Genomic DNA, 23,535 nt, shown 5'->3' with positions numbered 1-23,535 from the left:
CTACGTTTAATTCTGCTGCAACAGAACTCATAAAAAAAAAACCTTTTTTTCCTCAGATGCTCTGTCTCAGTGGGGGAGGGGGGTTGGGGCTTTCTTTGTTTGTGTCCATTGTGCTGTCCTGCCCATCTAGGAGGCAGTCTAGTCACTATTTGCCTGCCAAGGCTTTGCCCTTCTGGTGTGAGGTTCGCCCTATTGCTGCAGGCTCTGCCCTTCTGCTGCAGTCTCCACCCTGCTGCCATGGGCTATATTCTGTGGCGGAATCTCTCTGTTGTAGCGGGTTGCCTCGGCAATGGCAGGCTGCATCAGCAATGGGCGTGTACCCCAGTAGGGGCGGATTGCCTCGGTAATGGCGGACGCCCCTCCCCACGGAGCTGCACCGTACTGGGTTCAGCTGTGCCGTAAGGAAACCTCTCCACTGGGAGCGTTTGGAATCACCGTTTTGTCCCACTCCGCTACCCCAAATGCTGTTTCCTGGAATCTCCTGGGCTGGCTCACTGTCCAAGTCCCATTCAGCCTCAAGTTCAGCCCTCTCAAGTCTCAGATTGCCAGTTCAACAGGGCACCCAGACCAGTGCGCTTTTTACGGAGCGCTGTGTAGCGCCACTGCGCTGCAGCGCTGGCCTCCGGCTGCACCGGCTGCCGGCTGCACCAGCCAAAACCTCTGCCTGGCGTCCTGCGTCTCTTTTTTACCTGGGAGTTTCCCCATTCTGTGGACAACAAAGATCCATCTGGAAATGCGCCCCTGACTCACCCTCTCCGCGCATTCACCGAGAGCTTCAATCCTGGGTTGTTCTCACTGCGCCATCTTGAGTCCTCCTCTGTAAATTAAAATTTAAAGTGAATGATTGTATATCTGTTAAAAGAACAGAGTAAGTTTTATAGACTAGGCAATGTAAATTATTCTATTTCTTTTTAATCATTGAAGAAATCTAAAATTTTGAATTTCGTTTTCAGTAGGATCTATGTTGTTTTCCTCCTTGTTAGTACCGGAATTTTTTAAAAATAATCTTAAAATTAAAACCCTTTTAATTAACCTTTTTAATGTTTACTCTAGTTTCTAATATGAAGCAAGGTAATATTATTTTTATTAATAGAGCTTTTATTACAAGATGTTGTTTTCATCATTGCGTATTCTCAATTCTTGTTGTTTTCTATTTCATTATTTTCCCCCGTCTTCCAATATGATTTGTGAGTCAGGAGTAATTCATTCTGTGCTCATTTAAGCAGTGGGGAATGATAGGTTTGCCAAGAACTTTGGTTCTTTTCTCTATAGTTTTGTCGTTTATTCTGTTATCAAATCTTATACCTTGTAATCTGAGATATTATTATCTGCATTGCCCCCTTGACCAAAAACAGCCTTTGGCCATTCAGGAATGTTCTCATATTTATAGAGAACCCTCATTTTGAGGGGATTCCATTAAAAACTGAGACAAGAGTTTATATATATATATATATTACATATATATATGTAATATATATATATATTACATATATATATGTAATATATATAATGTATATTATAGATAAAAATATATAAAATCTCTTGTCATATATATATATGTATTTGTTCAAATTAGGCTTGTCATCTCTGGTGACTGAGTTATGGTTTTCAAAATGTGCTTTTAAAATTAGATATTCTTTTTTTTTTTTTTGAGACAGAGTCTCGCCCCGTTGCCAGGTGCCATGCTGGTGCAATCTTGGCTCACTGCCGCCACCACCTCCCAGTTTGAGTATCTGGGACTACAGGCATGCACCACCATGCCCAACTAATTTTTTTTTTTTTTTTGTATTTTAGTAGAGACGGGGTTTCACCATGTTGGCAAGGATCGTCTTGATCTATTGACCTTGTGATCCACCCACCTTGGCCTCCCAAAGTGCTGGGATTACAGGCGTGAGTCACCATGCCTGGCCAAAATTAGATATTCTTTATATAAGTATTTTCCATTTATTCCCATAATTGCACACACACAAAATAATTTATTTTTAGGAAAAATACAGATTTATGAAATGTACCCAGTGGGCACCTACCTTAAAATTACAGCTTTCTCTCCCCTACCCAAATTCTCATACTTCTCTCATCCAGATACTAACCAGGCCTATTCTTAATTAGTTTCTGAGATCAGACCATATCAGGAACCTTCTGGGTGGTAAGGCCATAGACATCTTCTCATCTTGCTACACTTTCTATTTTTCCATTGAATTGATGACTTTCTAACATTTTATGATTTAATTATTTATTTTGTTTATTGTTCCTTTTCTGGCTACTCATCAATAGAATGCAAGCATCTGGAGGACAAGGGTATTTGCTATTTTTCTGAATGATGCATACCAATCAGGTAGAGAGCCTAGTGGAGAGAAAGCACTGAATATTTGTTGACGAAATGGATAAATCCATTTTGTGGCTATAAAACACTAAATGTAGTACCTATTTTGAACTAAATCTGTTCTTCAAAATGTATTTTTTTTTTGGTTTGTCTTTATGCTACCTAATTTGAAGACTATTATTGTTAATGTATTGATAAGACAGAAAACAGATTTTTCCAACAAGTATACCAGCAGTTTCATCCATTCAAGTTGTATTTCTATGGACATTCCATGACATTCTATGTATTCCTTAACACTAGTAACAGAGTTCCATAAATTAACAAATTGTATGTTCAGTGATAATTGATAACATTTGATACTTTCCATGGTGTTCTAATTGTAGATATCTTTGCCGTCTAGTTTTCTTATTTTTTTAATTTAATTTAATTTTATTTATTTATTTTTTTTGAGATGGACTTTTGCTCTTGTTACCCAGGCTGGAGTGCAATGGCGCAATCTCAGCTCACCACAACCTCTGCCTCCTGGGTTCAGGCAATTCTCCTGCCTCAGCCTCCCGAGTAGCTGGGATTATAGGCACGCGCCACCATGCCCAGCTAACTTTTTGTATTTTAGTAGAGACGGGGTTTCACCATGTTGACCAGTATGGTCTCGATCTCTTGACCTCGTAATCCACCTGCCTCAGCCTCCCAAAGTGCTGGGATTACAGGCTTGACCCACGGCGCCCAGCCTGCCTTCTAGTTTTAAATATCTAATAAGCAATTGACTCTATTAAGACTTTAGTTCTAGTGGTCAACTTTTGTGAAAAGGTGAAAGGCAAATATTTTATTTAAAAATGTCTTATAATTTTTAAAACAATCTATATATTTTGATATTTGTTTGTTTGTTTTTAGAAGCTCAGTGCCAAAACATAGGTCCACGAACAGGTAGTTCCCCATAAAGTGTCATAGGCCAATAGTCTGACCTAATATTTGCATTCAGCTGTTAAGGAAAGAGATTGCATTTCCCCTGATTATCTGGGCTGAGAGCAGTGTGTTGAGGTAAAAAGCCTCATTAAAGAAGGCCATATCCTCTTGGGAAAGAGAAAACCACTGCTAATTCTACTATATAGTAGTCTTTCTCTACACAGCTGGTTTAATTATGGAGAAAGAATTCAGTAGACTAAGGATGAATAGTAATCTCATATTATCAGATTTCTTTCAAAAAGAAATTTGTAACAAAAAATAGTTCTACATTTGTTCAGAGAATTTGAATCCAAATTTTCTGTGAATAAAATCATGATTTTATTGAAGGACTTTGGAGTAATTTTTATAACTATGATTCAGAACAAATTATATATTACTTGTAGCAGCATATCAGATCCAGATTTTTAGTGATAATTTTTAATTTTGGATTTTTTCAGCTCTATTTAATGAGGAATTACTACTTGTAGTTTAATTTTGTTTTAAAAGACAAATTAATTTCTGTTGAACCTGACTCATGGGGATGTACTGTTTCATAGTTATTCTTTGTCCTTCCCTGTCCACTAGATTAACGTTCTTTGTTCATGGCTATTACAGTGCACACTCATGAGAAACACTCAAGTACACTCGTTTGATACAAATAACTTTTTATAATTAACAAATCAGAAGTATGGGACTGAGAAGACATCTATTCTCCTATAGAAACTGTTGTATTTATAAACGTGTATGTTCACATATTTTGGCTGTTATAGATTGAAAAACATGACAACTGTGTTTATGACCACCTGGAAGTTAGAGATGGAACCAGTGAAAATAGTCCATTGATAGGGCGTTTCTGTGGTCATGAGAAACCTGAAGATATAAAATCCACCTCCAATACCTTGTGGATGAAGTTTTTTTCGGATGGAACTGTGAACAAAGCAGGGTTTGCTGCTAACTTTTTTAAAGGTAATTTGAAATAATTTTCAAATGTGAGATTTTCTTTATCCAGGATAAATGTGGTGTTTAGCTTTGAGTCAGGGGAGAACTAGAGAAAGTTGGATTGAAAGTTGAATATGAATAGGGATATTTTGGAGAGTTTTGATAGAAATGGTTATTAATAAAATACTAGAGTTTAGAACTGTAGCACAGGGTGGGAACTCCATTAGGGTATTTAACCATCTGTTTTTTATGAAATAGTCAAAACAGCAAGTTCTAGAAACAGTTATATAGACAGAAAGACAATATTTACAATTCAAATAACCAACAAAGAATTCTTGAACAGAAGAAGGTTACTGACATGAAGTTTATATATTTGTTTCCAGGTGTCAGCATTGCTTTCTTTCAGACTAGTGTTCCCCTCATTGAAAATAATATGGCCTCCTTGCAGAATATTCTGATATCTAAAATGTCTTTTTGACAAATGATTATCTATGAGCAGCTTTGATTTTGAATTGCATAACTACACTTCAGTTTATTCTTATGTCCCATATTTGACTTGTATTGTGAGGTGTAAAGGAAGCAAATACTTTAGTGAAAATATTAACATCACATGTGCATTTAGGAAATTCATAGACAGTCACATTGTCTGTCAGTGTAGAATACAATTTTTCTATGGGAAGAGAAAACAAAATTTTCCTCCAAATTGATTTTTATACGATAAATGACATAGGATAGGGTAAACGATTCAATTGTATATTGCAATACTTAGAGTTACGGATATGTAAATATTGCCATAATTTAAAAAAGAACAGTATAATGGATTTTCCCGGGGGTCTATTTTATCCACCATGTGAATTGAAAGATAAGAAAGCTTGGTACTTTTACTATAGGTATTAAAAGAATTCATTAAAATCTCCATTTATATGTTTGAAATTTTCTGTAGTTATATATTTCATAGAAAAAATATGCTATCAAGCTTCTTTCATGTGATATTCGTATTTCTTCAGAGAATGTTTACTATTTGTCTAATTATGGAGTATCCTGTCATATACATTTTTTAAAATAATATGTATTATATATATACTTTACGTATATTTTTGCTTCAATATACAATTATACTATATATATTAAAATATGAGGTTATTATATTTTCTGGAGCAAAATGTCTATATAAGAAACACAATGTTTTAGATTTAAAGAGATCCAGTCAATTTCTAAGTTTTATATCTTTTAAATTTATATTCAGTACAATCTATTTCTTAATGATTATATTTCTTTGAAGGATTTTTACAGCTATATCAAGCTATAATGTAAAATCAGCATTGCCAAAGCTGTGCTTCTTAGTAAGTTTTTAAATTTCATTCACAAAAAAGGCCTAGGCTTTATTATCCTCATTTGACTTCAGATTCAGAAAAACACACACTGTATCTGAGATAGGAAAGGTGATCTTCAGTTGTCCCAGCTATAGGTTTCTAGGACTTCTCTGGGTTCTTTGACAATGCTTAGAATTTTTTGTACGTTATCCATCAGGGGCTTATGTGTTGTTCTTGCTCCTTTGTTGATGGAAGCAATGAATTGTTTCCATTTTATTTGGAACCATTAAGTATAGTAGTTTTTTAGAAATATTTATACCCATATATATATATATGTATATAGGTATACATATACATATGTATGTTTGTATATGTATAGTTCTGTAACTATGGCCATTTTCATAGAGGAAGATGAGTGTGCCAAACCTGATCGTGGAGGCTGTGAGCAGCGATGTCTGAACACCCTGGGCAGTTACCAGTGCACCTGTGAGCCTGGCTATGAGCTGGGGCCTGACAGGAGGAGCTGTGAAGGTATGACTGCACTCCTGTCTGGACCTCCACCCCCAGAGTTTTTTATTTCTTTCTCATATTCTCATTCTCTTTCTGTCTTCCCCTTTCCTTCCCTTTTTCCTATGGTGACCTCTTTTCTCAATCAGTAAGACTCAATTCATAGTCACAGCTGATGTGAAACCTTACCTGGGTTCGTGTGATAGAATCAGCCCTTTCCTCCTTTGATTACCAGGCCACCTTGTTTATATACGCATAACACAAACTGTATTAGTTCGTCCTCATGCTGCTAATACAGACATATTAGCATATAAAGACATACCTAAGATTTGGTAATTTATAATGGAGAGAGGTTTTATAGACTTACAGTTCCATATGGCTGGGGGCCCTCAAAATCATGGAAAAGACTAAGGAAGAGCAAAGGTGCCTCCTATATCGCAGTGGGCCAGAGAGTGTGAGCAGCGGAACTCCCCTTTATAAAACTATCAGATCTCTTAAGACTTTCTCACTATCATGAGAACAGCATGGAAAAGACCTACCCCATGATTCAGGTACCTCCTCCCAGGTCCCTCCCATGACATGTGAAAATTATGGGAGCTACAATTCGAGATGAGATTTGGGTGGAGACATAGCCAAACCATTTCATACAAAAACACATATATAAATAAATTTATCTATATCTGTTTCTATCTAGATTCATCTATATCTAGATCTACATCTAGACCTAGATTTATATCCATCCTTCCATTCATCCATCCATCCATCCATCCATCCATCCACAGGCCATTGTATTTGTATATATTAATATATCTATAACTATCTCTGTCTGGATCTAGATTTTTATTTATCTATCCATCCTACCATCACTCATTCAGTCATTTGTCATACCAGACCTCCATGTATGTTAATATATCTAGATCTATTTCTGTCTCTATCTAGATCTAGATCTTTATCCATCTGTCTAACTATTCACCCTTCCATTTCTCCATCTATTCATCTGTCCATCCACCATTTGTTTTATCTGCTTCTTAACATAGTCTATAGATATGTCTCCCTTATTAAAATGAGAAGTCTTGAGTCAGAGTCACCTTTGTATCTCTAACGTCTAGCACAATCAGACATAAAGCAGATAAATATGTTTTATGAATAAATGATTGATTTTTAAAGACCCTTTTGTCATGGTGATCTGCATTTCCTCTTCACATTCTAGGATGACATTTCTTGTACAATGTTTCGTTACCATTACCTATTATCTCTTCCTTCAGATTTTAAAGCTCACTCTTTTATTTTCCTGCCTCTACCCTATTACAGCGTCCATACCTCTATTACAGGCAGAATGAATTGGAAGGCCTTTTTCCTTGAGTCTATTCCTCCTTTATTCCTCTTTAAAAATTTCTGCAAAATTCATCTTCATAGAATGTATAGCAGTTTACCATTATTTATATTTATGTATTTATTGGTTTACTGTTGGTATCTCCCACCAAAATGTTTGTCCTCTGAAAAGGAGCACCTGTTCTCTACTGTACCTGTAATAGAGGATATAATAAGTGGCAAAAGGGAAATAATTATTTGCTTAATGCATACACCCCTGCTGACCTATTTAGCAAAAATCAGAGACCTCTTGTTTTTTCTTAAAAGTTTTTTGGCGGCCTGGCGGGGTGGCTCAAGCCTGTAATCCCAGCACTTTGGGAGGCCAAAGCAAGTGGATCACGAGGTCAAGAGATCGAGACCATCCTGGTCAACATGGTGAAACCCCGTCTCTACTCAAAATACAACAAATTAGCTGGGCATGGTGGTGTGTGCCTGTAATCCCAGCTGAGGCAGGAGAATTGCCTGAACCCAGGAGGCGGAGGTTGCGGTGAGCCGAGATCACGCTATTGCACTCCAGCCTGGGCAACAAGAGCGAAACTCCATCTAAAAAAAAAAAAAAAGTTTTTTGGCTTCCAGAAGTCTCCATGCCACCTACTAAACTACTGATCTCCCCCCTTAACTAGAATTAAAAAGTCCTAGTGATGAAGTGGTATATTTTTAACTTTTCTTTTTTTTTTTTTTGAGACGGATTTTCCCTCCTTACCCAGGCTGGAGTGCAATGGTGCAATCTCGGCTCACCTCAACCTCCATTTCCTGGGTTCAAGCAATTCTCCTGCCTCAGCCTCCTGAGTAGCTGAGACTACAGGCATGTGCCACCATGCCCAGCTAATTTTTGTATTTTTAGTAGAGACGGGATTTTGCCATGTTGACAAGGATGGTCTCAATCTCTTGACCTTGTGATCCACCCGCCTCGGCCTTCCAAAGTGCTGGGATTATAGGCGTGAGCCACTGCACCCGGCGTGAAGAGGTATATTTTTAAAAGAGGACATTTTATATGAGACAATCAAAACATAACAAGACTACTGTTTCTGTGTGTTATTAGAAATAATTATAGTACTTTACCAAGAAAGTGGTAAAAGTGAACGTACAGGTAGTATGTGTATATACTTATAAATATTATAGAATATATGCATATGTCTTTGTGTTTATGCTATACTCATAAATACAGCATACATATATGTCTATATGTCTCTGTGCACACATGCACGCACGCGCACGCACACACACGTGCACAAAGACAAAAAAGGAACCAGTTATTTTAGGGAACTCTTGAGTCCTTAAGAATTAATTACAAACTGTGTACAATGTAAGTTCTTTTCACTCAACTTGCTTTTGCTAATACCATGATTTTGCTAATTATACTTTTGATAAGGAAGAGAGAAAATTTAAATAAAACCTTTTAAAAACAGATAATCATAGATATTTAAAGAGGAAATCAGTATTTAAATGGGGCTCTTGAAATAACAAATATGTTCTATTTACTATGATTTATCTTGTCTGCTAGCTCAAGTAATATAGAGTTACTTGTCTTGGAAAGAAGTTTGAGGAAATGAACAATTGAATTGGTTTTATTACATCAGCCTATACTGTGCTTTACATATATCTTTTCCTTAAATCTCTGAACATCCTTCTGAATTTTGACAAAAATATTATTTTTTTCTTAATTCAGTAGTAGCCAAGACACTACAAGATATTATTAGACCTAATTAAAAGATAAGAAAACTGAGACCCAGGTTTTTTCATTTTTTTAAATTGCTTGCCCTACTTTAAAGTGACTAATATGTAGTACACCTATAATATTCTTGGCTCCTAAGCTACAAAATAACACTTTTAAAATGAGACTTAATGACTACGATAGTTGTATAAAGACCAAGGTACAGAGACTACCATTTCTGGATTTTGAAACCCAGAAGATGGTAGAAATTTAGAGCTGAGATGTTGGGATATTAATTAATGGAAAGGTGCTAAGAAATGAGTGACTTTATGGAGAGAATATATCTTTTACTTTTCTCTTCTTGTAGCTGCTTGTGGTGGACTTCTTACCAAACTTAACGGCACCATAACTACCCCAGGCTGGCCGAAGGAGTACCCTCCTAATAAAAACTGTGTGTGGCAAGTGATTGCACCAACTCAATACAGAATTTCTGTGAAGTTTGAGTTTTTTGAATTGGAAGGCAATGAGGTAAGTAAACAATAACTGTAAGTTTTAAATCATGTTTTGAAACTCCCTTTAGGTGGCTGGGCACGGTGACTCAAGCCTGTAATCCCAGCACTTTGGGAGGCCGAGGCAGGTGGATCATGAGGTCAAGAGATCCAAATCTTGGTGAAACCCCGTCTCTACTAAAAAAACAAAAACAAAAACAAAAATACAAAAATTAGCCGGGCGTGGTGGCACGCACCTGTGGTCTCAGCTACTCTGGAGGCTGAAGCAGGAGAATTGCTTGAACCTGGGAGGCCTAGGTTGCAGTGAGCTGAGATTGGCCACTGCACTCCAGCCTGGTGCCTGGCAACAGAGCAAGACAGAGTCAAAAAAAAAAAAGAAAAAAAGAAACTCCCTAAAGGCAAGCTGTCAAATTCAAAAAAAAAAAGGAAAGAAGAAGAATGTAGTAAAATAGGATAGATGCATTCTTTCTTTGTCCTACTGCTCATTTCTGCAACTGCTTATGAATCTTGTTGGCATTGGATAATAGTTCAGTTTAGACTGTTTCTGGAAGATTGAACATTACCTAGAGAGAGTTTCTATTTTGTGTATTTAATATTTACTATTTTCTTTATTTATTAAAGAACTATGTAGTATTTAGTGTCAGCTTCATGTCACATAGACATTTCTAGAAAAAAAAACCAAAATCCTCTGACTGAGTCATAACAAAATTATCATTTGGAAGAAACTGGCATATTTTACTAATGGAAATGGGTACATTTTCTTTATATGTGAAGGTTTCATTATAAGTGTTCTCATGGTTTATAAAGAAAGATTAATTTTTTTCCCAGCTACTCAGGAGGCTGAGGCAGGAGAATTGCCTAAACCCAGGAGGCAGAGGTTGCGGTGAGCCGAGATCGCGCCATTGCACTCCTGCTTAGGTAACAAGAGTGAAACTCCGTCTCAAAAAAAAAAAAAAAAAGAAAGAAAGATTAATTTTTTAACCTCAGCAAAAGATGTATTCAGCTAAAGCTATCTGGTTTTTTTTTAATACAAACTGTACCTTATTCTACTAAAGGCACAATTTTTGTCAGGTGACCACATTTAAACAAGTGACATCATTTATTTGAAAATTCCTGTGCGCTACTGAGTACACACACACATCAAATTCAAATGGAATGTCAGGCCTGAAATGGGAACTTTTAGAAAAATGTCCTTTGTGTGAACACTGGTTTAATTCCAGAGGAAAGGTTATAACCATTGGTTTCGTTTAATCTTCTGTACTTTCTCTTCTTTTTTTAACTTCCTTTGCATCCCTCTCTGAACAAGATTTTTGATGTTTATTAAATGAACATAATTTTTACCCATCCACGAAATAAAATTACCTTACAAAAATTATTTTGTCTTTGATGTTTATCAGTTGGACACTTTTGTCTCTGATGTATATCACAGAACAGAAGCAATATTTGTGGGGTTTATGCTGTAATTTTGCTTTTGTGTATTTATCTTTGCTTCTTCCTTTTTTACTGCCTACTTCTCATTCTTCCCTTTTTTTTGTTTAGATGGAGTCTTGCTTCTTTGCCCAGGCTGGAGTGCAGCGGCGTAATCCTCCATCTCCCAGGTTCAAACAATTCTCCCTGCCTCAGCCTTTTAAGTAGCTGGGATTACAGACGCACACCACTACGCTGGGCTAATTTTTGTGTTTTAATAGAGATGGGGCTTCATCATGGTGGCCAGGCTGGTCTTGAACTCCTGACCTCAAGTGATCTGTCCGCCTCAGCCTGCAAAAGTGCCTGGATTACAGGCCTCTTTAATTACTTTTTTCCCTCTTAATTTAGCTTGTAGTAACCAAGGAAATTTTAGTTTTTTACTAGTGCCTTTAAAGTAAAAAGTGGTAGCTGACTAATGTGTTCCCATAAAGAAAACAAAGGTTTGAAATGTGATGAACTTACATATTTCAAGGATTTGTAGAATCTTGGAACTCAATGAGACTTTTGAGCTTCTTTTTTTTTTTTAATTGCATTTTAGGTTTTGGGGTACATGTGCAGAGCATGCAATACAGTTGCATAGGTACACACATGGCAGTGTGTTCTGTTTGCTTTCTCCCCTTCACCCACATTTGGCATTTCTCCCCAGGCAATCCCTCCCCTCCTCCCCCTCCCACTGGCCCTCCCCTTTTCCCGGCTATAGACCCCAGTGTTTGGTACTCCCCTCTCTGTGTCCATGTGTTCTCATTTTTCATCACCCCCCTATGAGTGAGAATATGCAGTGTTTCATTTTCTGTTCTTGTGTCAGTTTGCTGAGAATGATGTTCTCCAGATTCATCCATGTCCCTACAAACGACACGAACTCATCATTTCTGATTGCTGCATAATATTCCATGGTGTATATGTGCCACATTTTCCCAATCGAGTCTATCATCAATGGGCATTTGGGTTGATTCCAGGTCTTTGCTATTGTAAACAGTGCTGCAATGAACATTCGTGTGCATGTGTCCTTATAGTAGAATGATTTATAGTCCTTTGGGTATATACCCAGTAATGGGATTGCTGGGTCAAATGGAATTTCTATTTCTAAGGCCTTGAGGAATCGCCACACTGTCTTCCACAATGGTTGAACTAATTTACACTCCCAGCAACAGTGCAAAAGTGTTCCTTTTTCTCCACATCCTCTCCAGCATCTGTTGTCTCCAGATTTTTTAATGATCGCCATTCTAACTGGCGTGAGATGGTATCTCAATGTGGTTTTGATTTGCATCTCTCTGATGACCAGTGACGATGAGCATTTTTTCATATGATTGTTGGCCTCATATATGTCTTCTTTCATATAGTGTCAGTTCATATCCTTTGCCCACTTTTGAATGGGCTTGTTTTTTTCCTGTAAATCTGTTTGAGTTTTTTGTAAATTCTGGATATCAGCCCTTTGTCGGATGGGTAAACTGCAAAAATTTTTTCCCATTCTGTTGGTTGCCGATTCACACTAGAGACTGTTTCTTTTGCTGTGCAGAAGCTGTGGAGTTTGATTAGGTCCCATTTGTCTATTTTGGCTTTTGTTGCCAATGCTTTTGGTGTTTTGTTCATGAAGTCCTTGCCTACTCCTATGTCCTGGATGGTTTTGCCTAGATTTCCTTCTAGGGTTTTTATGGTGCCAGGTTTTATGTTTAAGTGTTTAATCCATCTGGAGTTAATTTTAGTGTAAGGTGTCAGGAAGGCGTCCAGTTTCTGCTTTCTGCACATGGCTAGCCAGTTTTCCCAGCACCATTTGTTGAACAGGGAATCCTTTCCCCATTGCTTGTTTTTGTCAGGTTTATCAAAGATTGTATGGTTGTAGCTATGTTGTGTTGCCTCTGATGCCTCTGTTCTGTTCCATTGATCTATATCTCTGTTTTGGTATCAGTACCATGCTGTTTTGATTACTGTAGCCTTGTAGTATAGTTTGAAATTCGGTAGTGTGATGCCCCCCGCTGTGTTCTTTTTGCTTACCTTGCTCTTGGCTATGCGGGCCCTCTTTTGGTTCCATATGAAGTTCATGGTGGTTTTTTCCAGTTCTGTGAAGAAAGTCAATGGTAGCTTGATGGGGATAGCATTGATTCTGTAAATTACTTTGGGCAGTATAGCCATTTTTACGATATTAATTCTTCCTAACCATGAACATGGAATGTTTCTCCATCTGTTTGTGTCCTCTCTGATTTCGTTGAGCAGTGGTTTGTAGTTTTCCCTGAAGAGGTTCCTTACATTCCTTGTGAGTTGTATTCCTAGGTATTTTATTCTTTTTGTAGCAATTGTGCATGGCAGTTCTTTCTTGATTTGGCTCTCTTTTAGTCTTTTATTGGTGTAGAGGAAAGCTTGTGATTTTTGCACATTGATTTTATATCCTGAGACTTTGCTGAAGTTGCTTATCAGTTTCAGGAGTTTTTGGGCTGAGGCGATGGGGTCTTCTAGGTATACTATCATGTCGTCTGCAAATAGAGACAATTTGGCTTCCACCTTTCCTATTTGAATACCCTTTATTTCTTTTTCTTGCCTGATTGCTCTGGCTAGAACATCCAGTACTATATTGAATAGGAGTGGTGAGAGAGGGCATCTTTGTCTAGTGCCGGATTTCAAAGGGAATGCTTCCAGTTTTTGCCCATTCAGTATGATATTGGCTCTTTGTTTGTCATAAATAGCTTTTATTACTTTGAGATATGTTCCATCGATACCGAGTTTATTGAGGGTTTTTAGCATAAAGAGCTGTTGAATTTTTCAAAGGCCTTCTCTGCATCAATTGAGATAATCATGTGGTTTTTGTTTTTGGTTCTGTTTATGTGGTGAATTACGTTGATAGACTTGCATATGTTGAACCAGCCTTGCATCCCCAGGATGAATCCTACTTGACCATGATGAATAAGTTTTTTGATTTGCTGTTGCAATTGGCTTGCCAATATTTTATTGAAGATTTTTGCATCTATGTTCATCATGGATATTGGCCTGAAGTTTTCTTTTCTTGTTGGGTCTCTGACGGGTTTTGGTATCAGGATGATATTGGTCTCGTAGAATGATTTGGGTAGGATTCCTTCTTTTTGGATTATTTGGAATAGTTTCAGAAGAAATGGTACCAGCTCCTCTTTGTGTGTATGGTAGAATTCGGATGTGAACCCGTCTGGACCTGGGCTTTTTTTGTGTGGTAGGCTCTTAATTGCTGCCTCGACTTCTGACCTTGCTATTGGTCTATTCATAGTTTTAGCTTCCTCCTGGTTTAGGCTTAGGAGGACACAGGAGTCCAGGAATTTATCGATTTCTTCCAGGTTTAATAATTTATGTGCATAGAGTTGATTGTAATATTCCCTGATGATGGTTTGAATTTCTGTGGAATCTGTGGTGATTTCCCCTTCATCATTTTTTATTGCATCTATTTGGTTGTTCTCTCTTTTTTTTTTAATCAATCTGGCTAGTGGTCTGTCTATTTTGTTGATCTTTTCAAAAAACAAGCTCTTGGATTTATTGATATTTTGAAGGGTTTTTCGTGTCTCAATCTCCTTCAGTTCAGCTCTGATCTTAGTTATTTCTTGTCTTCTGCTGGGTTTTGAGTTTTTTTGATCTTGCTCCTCTAGCTCTTTCAATTTTGATGATAGGGTGTCAATTTTGGATCTCTCCATTCTTGTCATATGGGCACTTATTGCTATATACTTTCCTCTAGAGACTGCTTTAAATGTGTCCCAGAGATTCTGGCATGTTGTGTCTTCGTTCTCATTGGTTTCGAAGCACTTCTTTATTTCTGCCTTCATTTCTTTGTTTATTTAGTCAACATTCAGGAGCCAGTTGTTCAGTTTCCATGAAGCTGTGCGGTTCTGGGTTGGTTTCTAAATTCTGAGTTCTAACTTGATTGCACTATGGTCTGAGAAGCTGTTTGTTATGATTTCAGTGTTTTGCATTTGCTGAGGAGTGCTTTACTTCCAATTATGTGGTCAATTTTAGAGTAGGTATGATATGGTGCTGAGAAGAATGTATATTCTGTGGATTTGGGGTGGAAAGTTCTGTAAATGTCTATCAGGTTTGCTTGCTCCAGGTCTGAATTCAAGCCCTGGATATTCTTGTTGATTTTTTGTCCGGTTGATCTGTCTAATATTGATAGTGGAGTGTTAAAGTCTCCCACTATTATTGTGTGGGAGTCTAAGTCTCTTTGTACGTTGATAAGAACTTGCCTTATGTATCTGGGTGCTCTTGTATTGGGTCCATATATGTTTAGGATCGTTAGCTCTTCTTGTTGTTTCGATCCTTTTACCATTATGTAATGGCCTTCTTTGTCTCTTTTGATCTTTGTTGCTTTAAAGTCTATTTTATCACAGATGAGGATTGCCACTCCTGCTTTCTTTTGCTCTCCATTTGCTTGGTAAATCTTCCTCCATCCCTTTATTTTGAGCCTTTGTTTATCCTTGCATGTGAGATGGTTTTCCTAGATACAGCACACTGATGGGGTTTGGATTTTTATCCAATTTGCCAGTCTGTGTCTTTTGATTGGTGCATTTAGTCCATTTACATTTAGTGTTAACGTTGTTATGCATGAATTTGATACTGCCGTTTTGATGCTAGCTGGCTGTATTGCCCGTTAGTTTTTGTAGATTCTTCATTATGTTGATGCTCTTTAGCATTTAGTGTGATTTTGGAATGGCTGGTACTGGTTGTTCCTTTCTATGTGTAGTGCCTCTTTCAGGAGCTCTTGTAAAGCAGGCCTGGTGGTGACAAAATCTCTGAGTACTTGCTTGTTCTCAAAGGATTTTATTTTTTCTTCACTTCTGAAGCTCAGTTTGGCTGGATATGAAATTCTGGGTTGAAAGTTCTTTTCTTTAAGGATGTTGAATATTGGCCCCCACTCTCTTCTGGCTTGTAGAGTTTCTGCTGAGAGATCTGCTGTGAGTCTGATGGGCTTCCCTTTGTGGGTGACCCGACCTTTCTCTCTGGCTGCCCTTAGTATTTTCTCCTATATTTCAACCGTGTTGAATCTGACGATTACGTGCCTTGGGGTTGCTCTTCTTGCGCAATATCTTTGTGGTGTTCTCTGTATTTCCTGCAATATAGTGTTGGTCTGTCTTGCTAGGTGGGGGAAATTTTCCTGGATGATGTCCTGAAGAGTATTTTCCAGCTTGGATTCATTCTCTTCATCCATTCTGGTACGCCTATCAAACGTAGGTTAGGTCTCTTCACATATTCCCACATTTCTTGGAGACTTTGTTCATTCCTTTTTGTGCTTTTTTCTCTGATCTTGGTTTCTTGTTTTATTTCATTGAGTTGATCCTCGACTTCTGATATTCTTTCTTCTGCTTGGTCAATTCGGCTATTGAAACTTGTGCATGTTTTGCGAAGTTCTCGTATTGTGTTTTTCAGCTTCTTTAATTCATTCATATTTCTCTCTAAGGTATCCATTCTTGTTATCATTTCCTCAAATCTTTTTTCAAGGTTCTTAGTTTCTTTGCATTGATTTAAAACATGTTCTTTTAGCTCACAAAAGTTTCTCATTATCCACCTCCTGAAGTCTAATTCCGTCATTTTCTCACAGTAATTCTCTGTCCAGCTTGTTCCCTTGCTGGTGAGGAGTTTTGGTCCTTTCTAGGCAGCGAGGTGTTCTGGTTTCGGGTGTTTTCCTCCTTTTTGCACTGGTTTCTTCCCATCTTTGTGGATTTATCCACCTGTTGTCTGTGTAGTTGCTGACTTTTTGATTGGGTCTCTGAGTGGACACCCAGATTGTTGATGATGGAGTATTTCTGTTACTTGGTTTTCCTTCTACCAGTCTAGCCCCTTTGCTGTATGACTGCTGAGGTCCACTGCAGGCCCTGCTTGTCTGGGGTGCACCTCTAGCAGCTGCGGAACAGCGAGGGATGCTACCAGTTTTTTTTCTGCTATCTTTGTCCCAGGATGATGTCTGCCAAATGTCAGTCTTATGGATATAGAGGGGTCAGGGAGTTGCTTGAGGAGACAGTCTGTATTTTGTAGGAGCTCAAGTGCTGAGCTATGAGCTCTGTTGTTCATTCAGGGCTGCTAGGCTGTTATGTTTAGTTCTGCTGCAACGTAACTCGTAAGAAAACCCCTTTTTTTCTCAGATGCTCTGTCTGGGGGCGGGTTTGGGCTTTCCTTGTGAGTGACTGCCTCGCTTGTTGCCTGCCGAGGCTCCGCCCTGCTGGTGTGAGGTTCGCCCTTTTGCTGCAGGCTCTGCCCCTCTGCTGTGGTCTCCGCTTTGTTGCCATGGGCTACGCCCCGTGGCAGAGTCTGTCTTTTGTACCGGGTTGCCTCGGCAATGGCAGGCTGCGTCAGCAATGGGCGTGTACCACAGTAGGGGCTGATTGCCTCAGTAATGGCTGACGCCCCTCCCCCACGGAGCTGCGCTTTAAGAAAACCTTTTCACCGGGAGAGTTTGGAATCGCAGTTTTGTTTGTCGCACTGTGCTCCCCCAAACGCTGAGTCCCTGGGATTCCCTGGGCTGGGTCACAGTTCAAGACCCATTCAGTCTCAAGTTCAGCCCTCTCGGGTCTCAGTTTGCTGGTTTAACAGGGCACCCATAACAGTGTGCTTTTGTATGGAGCGCTGTGGAGCGCCTCTGTGCTCTGGCACGGGCTGGAGCCGCACCTGCTGCCGGCTGCACTGGCCGAGACCTCTGCCTGGCGTCCCGTGTCTCTTTTATACCTGGGAATTTCCTCGTTCTGTGGGCAAGTAAGATCCATTCTGGAAATGCTTCCCCGACTCACCCTCTTCGCACTTCCAGCGAGAGCTTCAATCCTGGGTTGTTCTCACAGCGCCATCTTGAGTTCTCTCCTTGAGCTTCTTTTTAACATTATGCGCAAGTTTTTAATGAGAAAGGCTGCAATTTATCCTTTTAACATACTTTATCCATATGAAATATAATTTTCTGTTAATAACTAAAATTTGGAGAAATATTGAAATAAAGAAAGTAATATTTATACTATTTTTAAAAGGGTTTTTTTTTAAGCTACACCTTTTGAAAATGGGAATGTTCCTACCAATTCTGCAATTTGATATGAACTTAGTGTTGAATAAGATATACTCCCATAGTTTTCCCTAAAGCTATTAGTGTGTTGGGTGTGACATTTTGACTCATTAATTGATAGATATTTTTAAGAAGTCTAGAGGTTTGGCATTCAGGAGAAAACAGGTTGATGGTTTTATATAACTGAGGTGTTGTGTTCTGAAACCATTATTCACATAGTCATGGTCACCATTCATTGAAGGTCTCCTTACAAACTGTGTTAACATATCCCTGTTTTGTTTAATTTATAATGGTGTTACTGTGTAGAAAGCTGTTACAGGGTTCTCTGTATTTTTGTAGTTTGGTATTTTAGATATTTAAAATAAAAGGCCTGAGCAAAAAGGTGACTTACAGAATCGTGGATTAAGCTTAACACTTCATTGTTTTCTTCATTATATTGATATTCCAAAGGAAAGTCAATGGCAAACCCTTTAGCCTTGGAAACATTCTTTTATATTATGTTGGAACTCTCCAAACAAAAATTGCAATTGTAACAAAGTTAGTAGAACAGTTATTTCATTTTCCCTAGCAGCATTTTGCTTATTTATCACCTAATTAATATCACAAGAGGCAGTGATTTGAGTTGACATATCTGAAAGCACAGATCATGCCCCAGGGTTCAATCATATGCATTGTTAAACCTTGCTAATTACGCATTTATGTAATAAGGTCATTCATGCAAGATGTGTTCTTGAACATGTGCCCTGTTGGAACTTTGGGAAAGTGTTATGGAAACATCTGTTAGTGGCCATAAAATTGCTTACAAATACCTGACATTCATTTAGCTTCTTCCATTTTGGTGTTGTTAGTATATTACATATAAATTAGAATGAGGCTATCTTATTTTAGTATAAATTCCTACCTCCTTTACATTGAATAGAGTTCTTATGTGTTTGCAGTCCTGCAGCAATCCTACAGAGTTACATCACAGCACTCAGCAATAAAAATAAATTAAGAAATATCAATCCTTATTGAAATATCAATAAGTTTAACAGGCAAATAATCTTTTTTATTATACATCAAGTATCCATCTTTCTCTTTTAAAGTTACTAATGGTGCTGTTCTCATTACAATATGGTGTTTCTGGGGAATGGCACTGGACTAAACCAAACTCCGTGTTGTTAACCACCACATTGCCACCTATGACAAGCATAATTTTCGACAAGCTATATAAAAATTTCTGAACTTCAGTTTTCCTATCTTTACAATGGGAAAGCTATTTCTATTGCTAGTACTTCTTTCACAGACTAAATGTACCAATTTCATGTAATTGTTGTCAGTATTAAATAAGACAGAACATGACAAGGATATTCACAGTTCCTAGTGAAAATTTAAAATATCTTTTAAAAAGGATAGCAACTGTTGCTCTTCTTTTGACTATCAGCACCATCATTTTAAAATATATTAATTTCAGTTCTCTTTATCCTTTTGTGTTTTTTGAAAAAGATTTATGCTATGAATATGTACAAACATGCATATATTTGTACATGAAATATATAAATATCATATATTTCATGTACAAATATATGCATGTTTTTGTATGTTTATATATATTATATATGTATATTTATATATATAATATATATGTATATTTATATATATAATATATATGTATCATATATTTCATGTACAAATATATGCATGTTTGTGCATATTCATAGCATAAATCTTTGTGTTTGGAAAATATAGTCTCATTTTAACAACACTTATATAAATCTTGAAGATATTCAGAGCAAAATTCTCGAATCTGTCTTTCACGCCTCCTACCTCATAGTGGAACACCTTTTCTTAAAACAAAACAAAACAAAAAACAGAATCTCACTCTATTGCCCAGGCTGGAGTGCAGTGTCATGATCACAGCTCACAGCAGCCTCGACTTCCCAGGCTCAACCTCAGCTTCCCAAGTGGCTAGGACTATGGGCACACACTACCATACGTGGCTAATTGTTATAGTTTTTGTAGAGATAGGTTTTTGCCATGTTACCAGGCTGGTCTTGAACTCCTGAGCTCAAGTTATTTGCCTGCCTCGGCCTCTCCAAGTGCTAGGATTACAGGCATAAGCCACTGTGTCCAGCCTGGGTTTTTTCTTTACCTGTTAGTTCCAGTTAGACTACAATGAGAGTAAAATGGGAAAAACATAATACATTTTTCTAAGATAAATATCAGTCATCTTGTACTCACAAATCTGGTAACTGATAACAGCATTTCTTTCTAGGTTTGCAAATATGATTATGTGGAGATCTGGAGTGGTCTTACCTCTGAGTCTAAATTGCATGGCAAATTCTGTGGTGCTGAAGTGCCTGAAGTGATCACATCCCAGTTCAACAGTATGAGAATTGAATTCAAGTCCGACAATACTGTATCCAAGAAGGGCTTCAAAGCACAGTTTTTCTCAGGTATCAGTATTCACATGTTGTGTGTTTATATTACAGATTTTCAATGTGGATTGGATTGAATTGTATGTGATCTGTTTTTTATAGTTTTCTGTAAATGCAACTTGAAGATAAGAAAAAGGCCTTACCATTTTCCATAGGTTTATTAACTTTTACTTAAAATTAGGATATTAATAATAGGGGTCCTGATGTAATGTTGCTTCCAAACAATTAGATCTTATATAAAATCAAATCAAATATTATAAAGGCTAGTGCAAATAACACAAAATAATTATAGTAATATTTTTACACATTGGCTTTACTCTATACAGGTGTATGGGAATAATGATAAAACGAATGGGCAGATTTTTCAAAATACTTTGTATTTGGAAAATGTAGTCTCATTTTAGCAACACTTTAATATTCTTTTTATTTTACAATGTATTTCTTATTTTAATATATTTTCATTCTTAGTAGTCTAATTAAAATTGTGCTTTGCATCATCATTATGGAAATGGTTGCAGTAAGAGATCTAGAAATATGGAAATTATAATTTCACTAAATATAATATATTGACAACTGTATTTAATGCTTTGCACTTTTGTATTTGGAATTTAGTATTTAGTTTAAGCAACTCAAAGCAAAATTTTCTTTATAAGGAGCTGAAATTTTATAAAACTCCCCAGACTTTATAGAAATATATCAAAAACCAAGAAATTTTTGCTTTTTCTCAATCAAAATCTTGCTTTATGAAAACATTATTTTGAAACTTTCCAAGTAGGTAAAATTGTAATAAACCTTAGTATAGCAATCTATTCTGTCTTTGCAACTAACAACCATTTTAAAGCAACTGAATTCCAATTATGCTTTAATATTAGGTAATTTGGATTGAGTTAATTCAAAGGCCATTTATTCTGGTCCTCATGTGTTTAAAATTAATGAGATTTACAATGTCCAGCCTTTGTTTGAGGTTTTCAGTGTAATTGAAGTTAATGGTTCACAAGCTCCATTGAGTTCCAAGTCATACAGAAAAGTGTCTCCAGAATACAATGGACCTTGGCTCCCGTGTCCTTATTCCCTTCTTTTTTCCCAGATTAAATAAACTTTTACAAATGCTTCTCAGGTATTAATTTAAGATTCATGCTACTCAAAGTACAGTTTAATATTTAATGAAAATAAGACTTTTTTTAGACTCCACTATTTTATTAAATATATTTTTTTCTGACAGAGTATATATATATATATATCTTTTTCTTCTTATATTTTTATTGCATTTTAGGTTTTGGGGTACATGTGCAGAGGATGCAATACAGTTGCATAGGTACACACATGGCAGTGTGTTCTGTTTGCTTTCACCCCTTCACCCACGTTTGGCGTTTCTCCCCAGGCTATCCCTCCCCACCTCCCCCTCCCACTGGCCCTCCCCTTTTCCCCCCAATAGACCCCAGTGTTTAGTACTCCCCTTTCTGTGTCCATGTGTTCTCATTTTTCATCACCCACCTATGAGTGAGAATATGTGGTGTTTCATTTTCTGTTCTTGTGTCAGTTTGCTGAGAATGAAGTTCTCCAGATTCATCCATGTCCCTACAAACGACACGAACTCATCATTTCTGATTGCTGCATAATATTCCATGGTGTATATGTGCCACATTTTCCCAATCCAGTCTATCATCAATGGGCATTTGGGTTGATTCCAGGTCTTTGCTATTGTAAACAGTGCTGGAATAAACATTCGTGTACATGTGTCCTTATAGTAGAATGATTTATAGTCCTTTGGGTATATACCCAGTAATGGGATTGCTGGGTCAAATGGAATTTCTATTTCTAAGGCCTTGAGGAATCGCCACACTGTCTTCCACAATGGTTGGACTAATTTACACTCCCACCAACAGTGTAAAAGTGTTCCTTTTTCTCCACATCCTCTCCCGCATCTGTTGTCTCCAGATTTTTTAATGATCGCCAATCTAACTGGCGTGAGATGGTATCTCAATGTGGTTTTGATTTGCATCTCTCTGATGACCAGTGATGATGAGCATTTTTTCATATGATTGTTGGCCTCATATATGTCTTCTTTCATAAAGCGTCTGTTCATATTCTTTGCCCACATTTGAATGGGCTTGTTTGTTTTTTTTCTTGTAAATCTGTTTGAGTTCTTTGTAAATTCTGGATATCAGCCCTTTATCAGATGGGTAAACTGCAAAAATTTTTTCCCATTCTGTTGGTTGCCGATCCACTCTAGTGACTGTTTCCTTTGCCGTGCAGAAGCTGTGGAGTTTGATTAGGTCCCATTTGTCTATTTTGGCATTTGTTGCCAATGCTTTCGGTATTTTGTTCATGAAGTCCTTGCCTACTCCTATGTCCTGGATAGTTTTGCCTAGATTTCCTTCTAGGGTTTTAATCGTGCCAGGTCTTATGTTTAAGTCTTTAATCCATCTGGAGTTAATTTTAGTGTAAGGTGTCAGGAAGGGGTCCAGTTTCTGCTTTCTGCACATGGCTAGCCAGTTTTCCGAACACCATTTGTTAAATAGGGAATCCTTTCCCCATTGCTTGTTTTTGTCAGTTTTATCAAAGATTGTATAGTTGTAGATATGTTGTGTTTCCTCCGGTGCCTCTGTTTTGTTCCATTGGTCTATATCTCTGTTTTGGTACCAGTACCATGCTGTTTTGATTACTGTAGCCTTGTAGTATAGTTTGAAATCCGGTAGTGTGATGCCCCCCGCTGTGTTCTTTTTGCTTAGAATTGATTTGGCTATGCAGGCTCTCTTTTGGTTCCATATGAAGTTCATGGTGGTTTTTTCCAGTTCTGCGAAGAAAGTCAATGGTAGCTTGATGGGGATACCATTGATTCTGTAAATTACTTTGGGCAGTATAGCCATTTTCACGATATTAATTCTTCCTAACCATGAACATGGAATGTTTCTCCATCTGTTTGTGTCCTGTCTGATTTCGATGAGCAGTGGCTTATAGTTCTCCTTGAAGAGGTCTCTTACGTTCCTTGGGAGTTGTATTCCAAAGCATTTTATTCTTTTTGTAGCAATTGTGAATGGCAGTTCTTTCTTGATTTGGCTGTCTTTAAGTTATTGGTGTATAGGAATGCTTGTGACTTTTGCA

At 37.5% G+C, this 23,535-nt stretch overlaps 1 protein-coding gene across 2 annotated transcripts in view; it reads left to right on the top strand.

The window, feature by feature from the left end:
* The window catches only part of TLL1 (tolloid like 1), a 273,553-nt gene that overhangs the window by 203,012 nt on the left and 47,006 nt on the right, over nt 1-23,535 (top strand). For both annotated transcript variants that reach the window (XM_035292709.3, XM_035292710.3), the window contains 4 exons: nt 4,036-4,231; nt 5,923-6,048; nt 9,417-9,577; nt 20,268-20,448. In XM_035292709.3, coding sequence (XP_035148600.1) covers nt 4,036-4,231; nt 5,923-6,048; nt 9,417-9,577; nt 20,268-20,448 — 664 coding nt within the window. The remainder of the gene's footprint in view (nt 1-4,035; nt 4,232-5,922; nt 6,049-9,416; nt 9,578-20,267; nt 20,449-23,535) is intronic.

The sequence above is a fragment of the Callithrix jacchus genome, chromosome 3 (genome assembly GCF_049354715.1).
Source record: "Callithrix jacchus isolate 240 chromosome 3, calJac240_pri, whole genome shotgun sequence".
Classification (NCBI taxonomy): domain Eukaryota; kingdom Metazoa; phylum Chordata; class Mammalia; order Primates; family Cebidae; genus Callithrix; species Callithrix jacchus.
The sequence above is the reverse complement of the archived record's forward strand: the minus strand, read 5'-3'. Positions and strand labels throughout refer to the sequence as shown.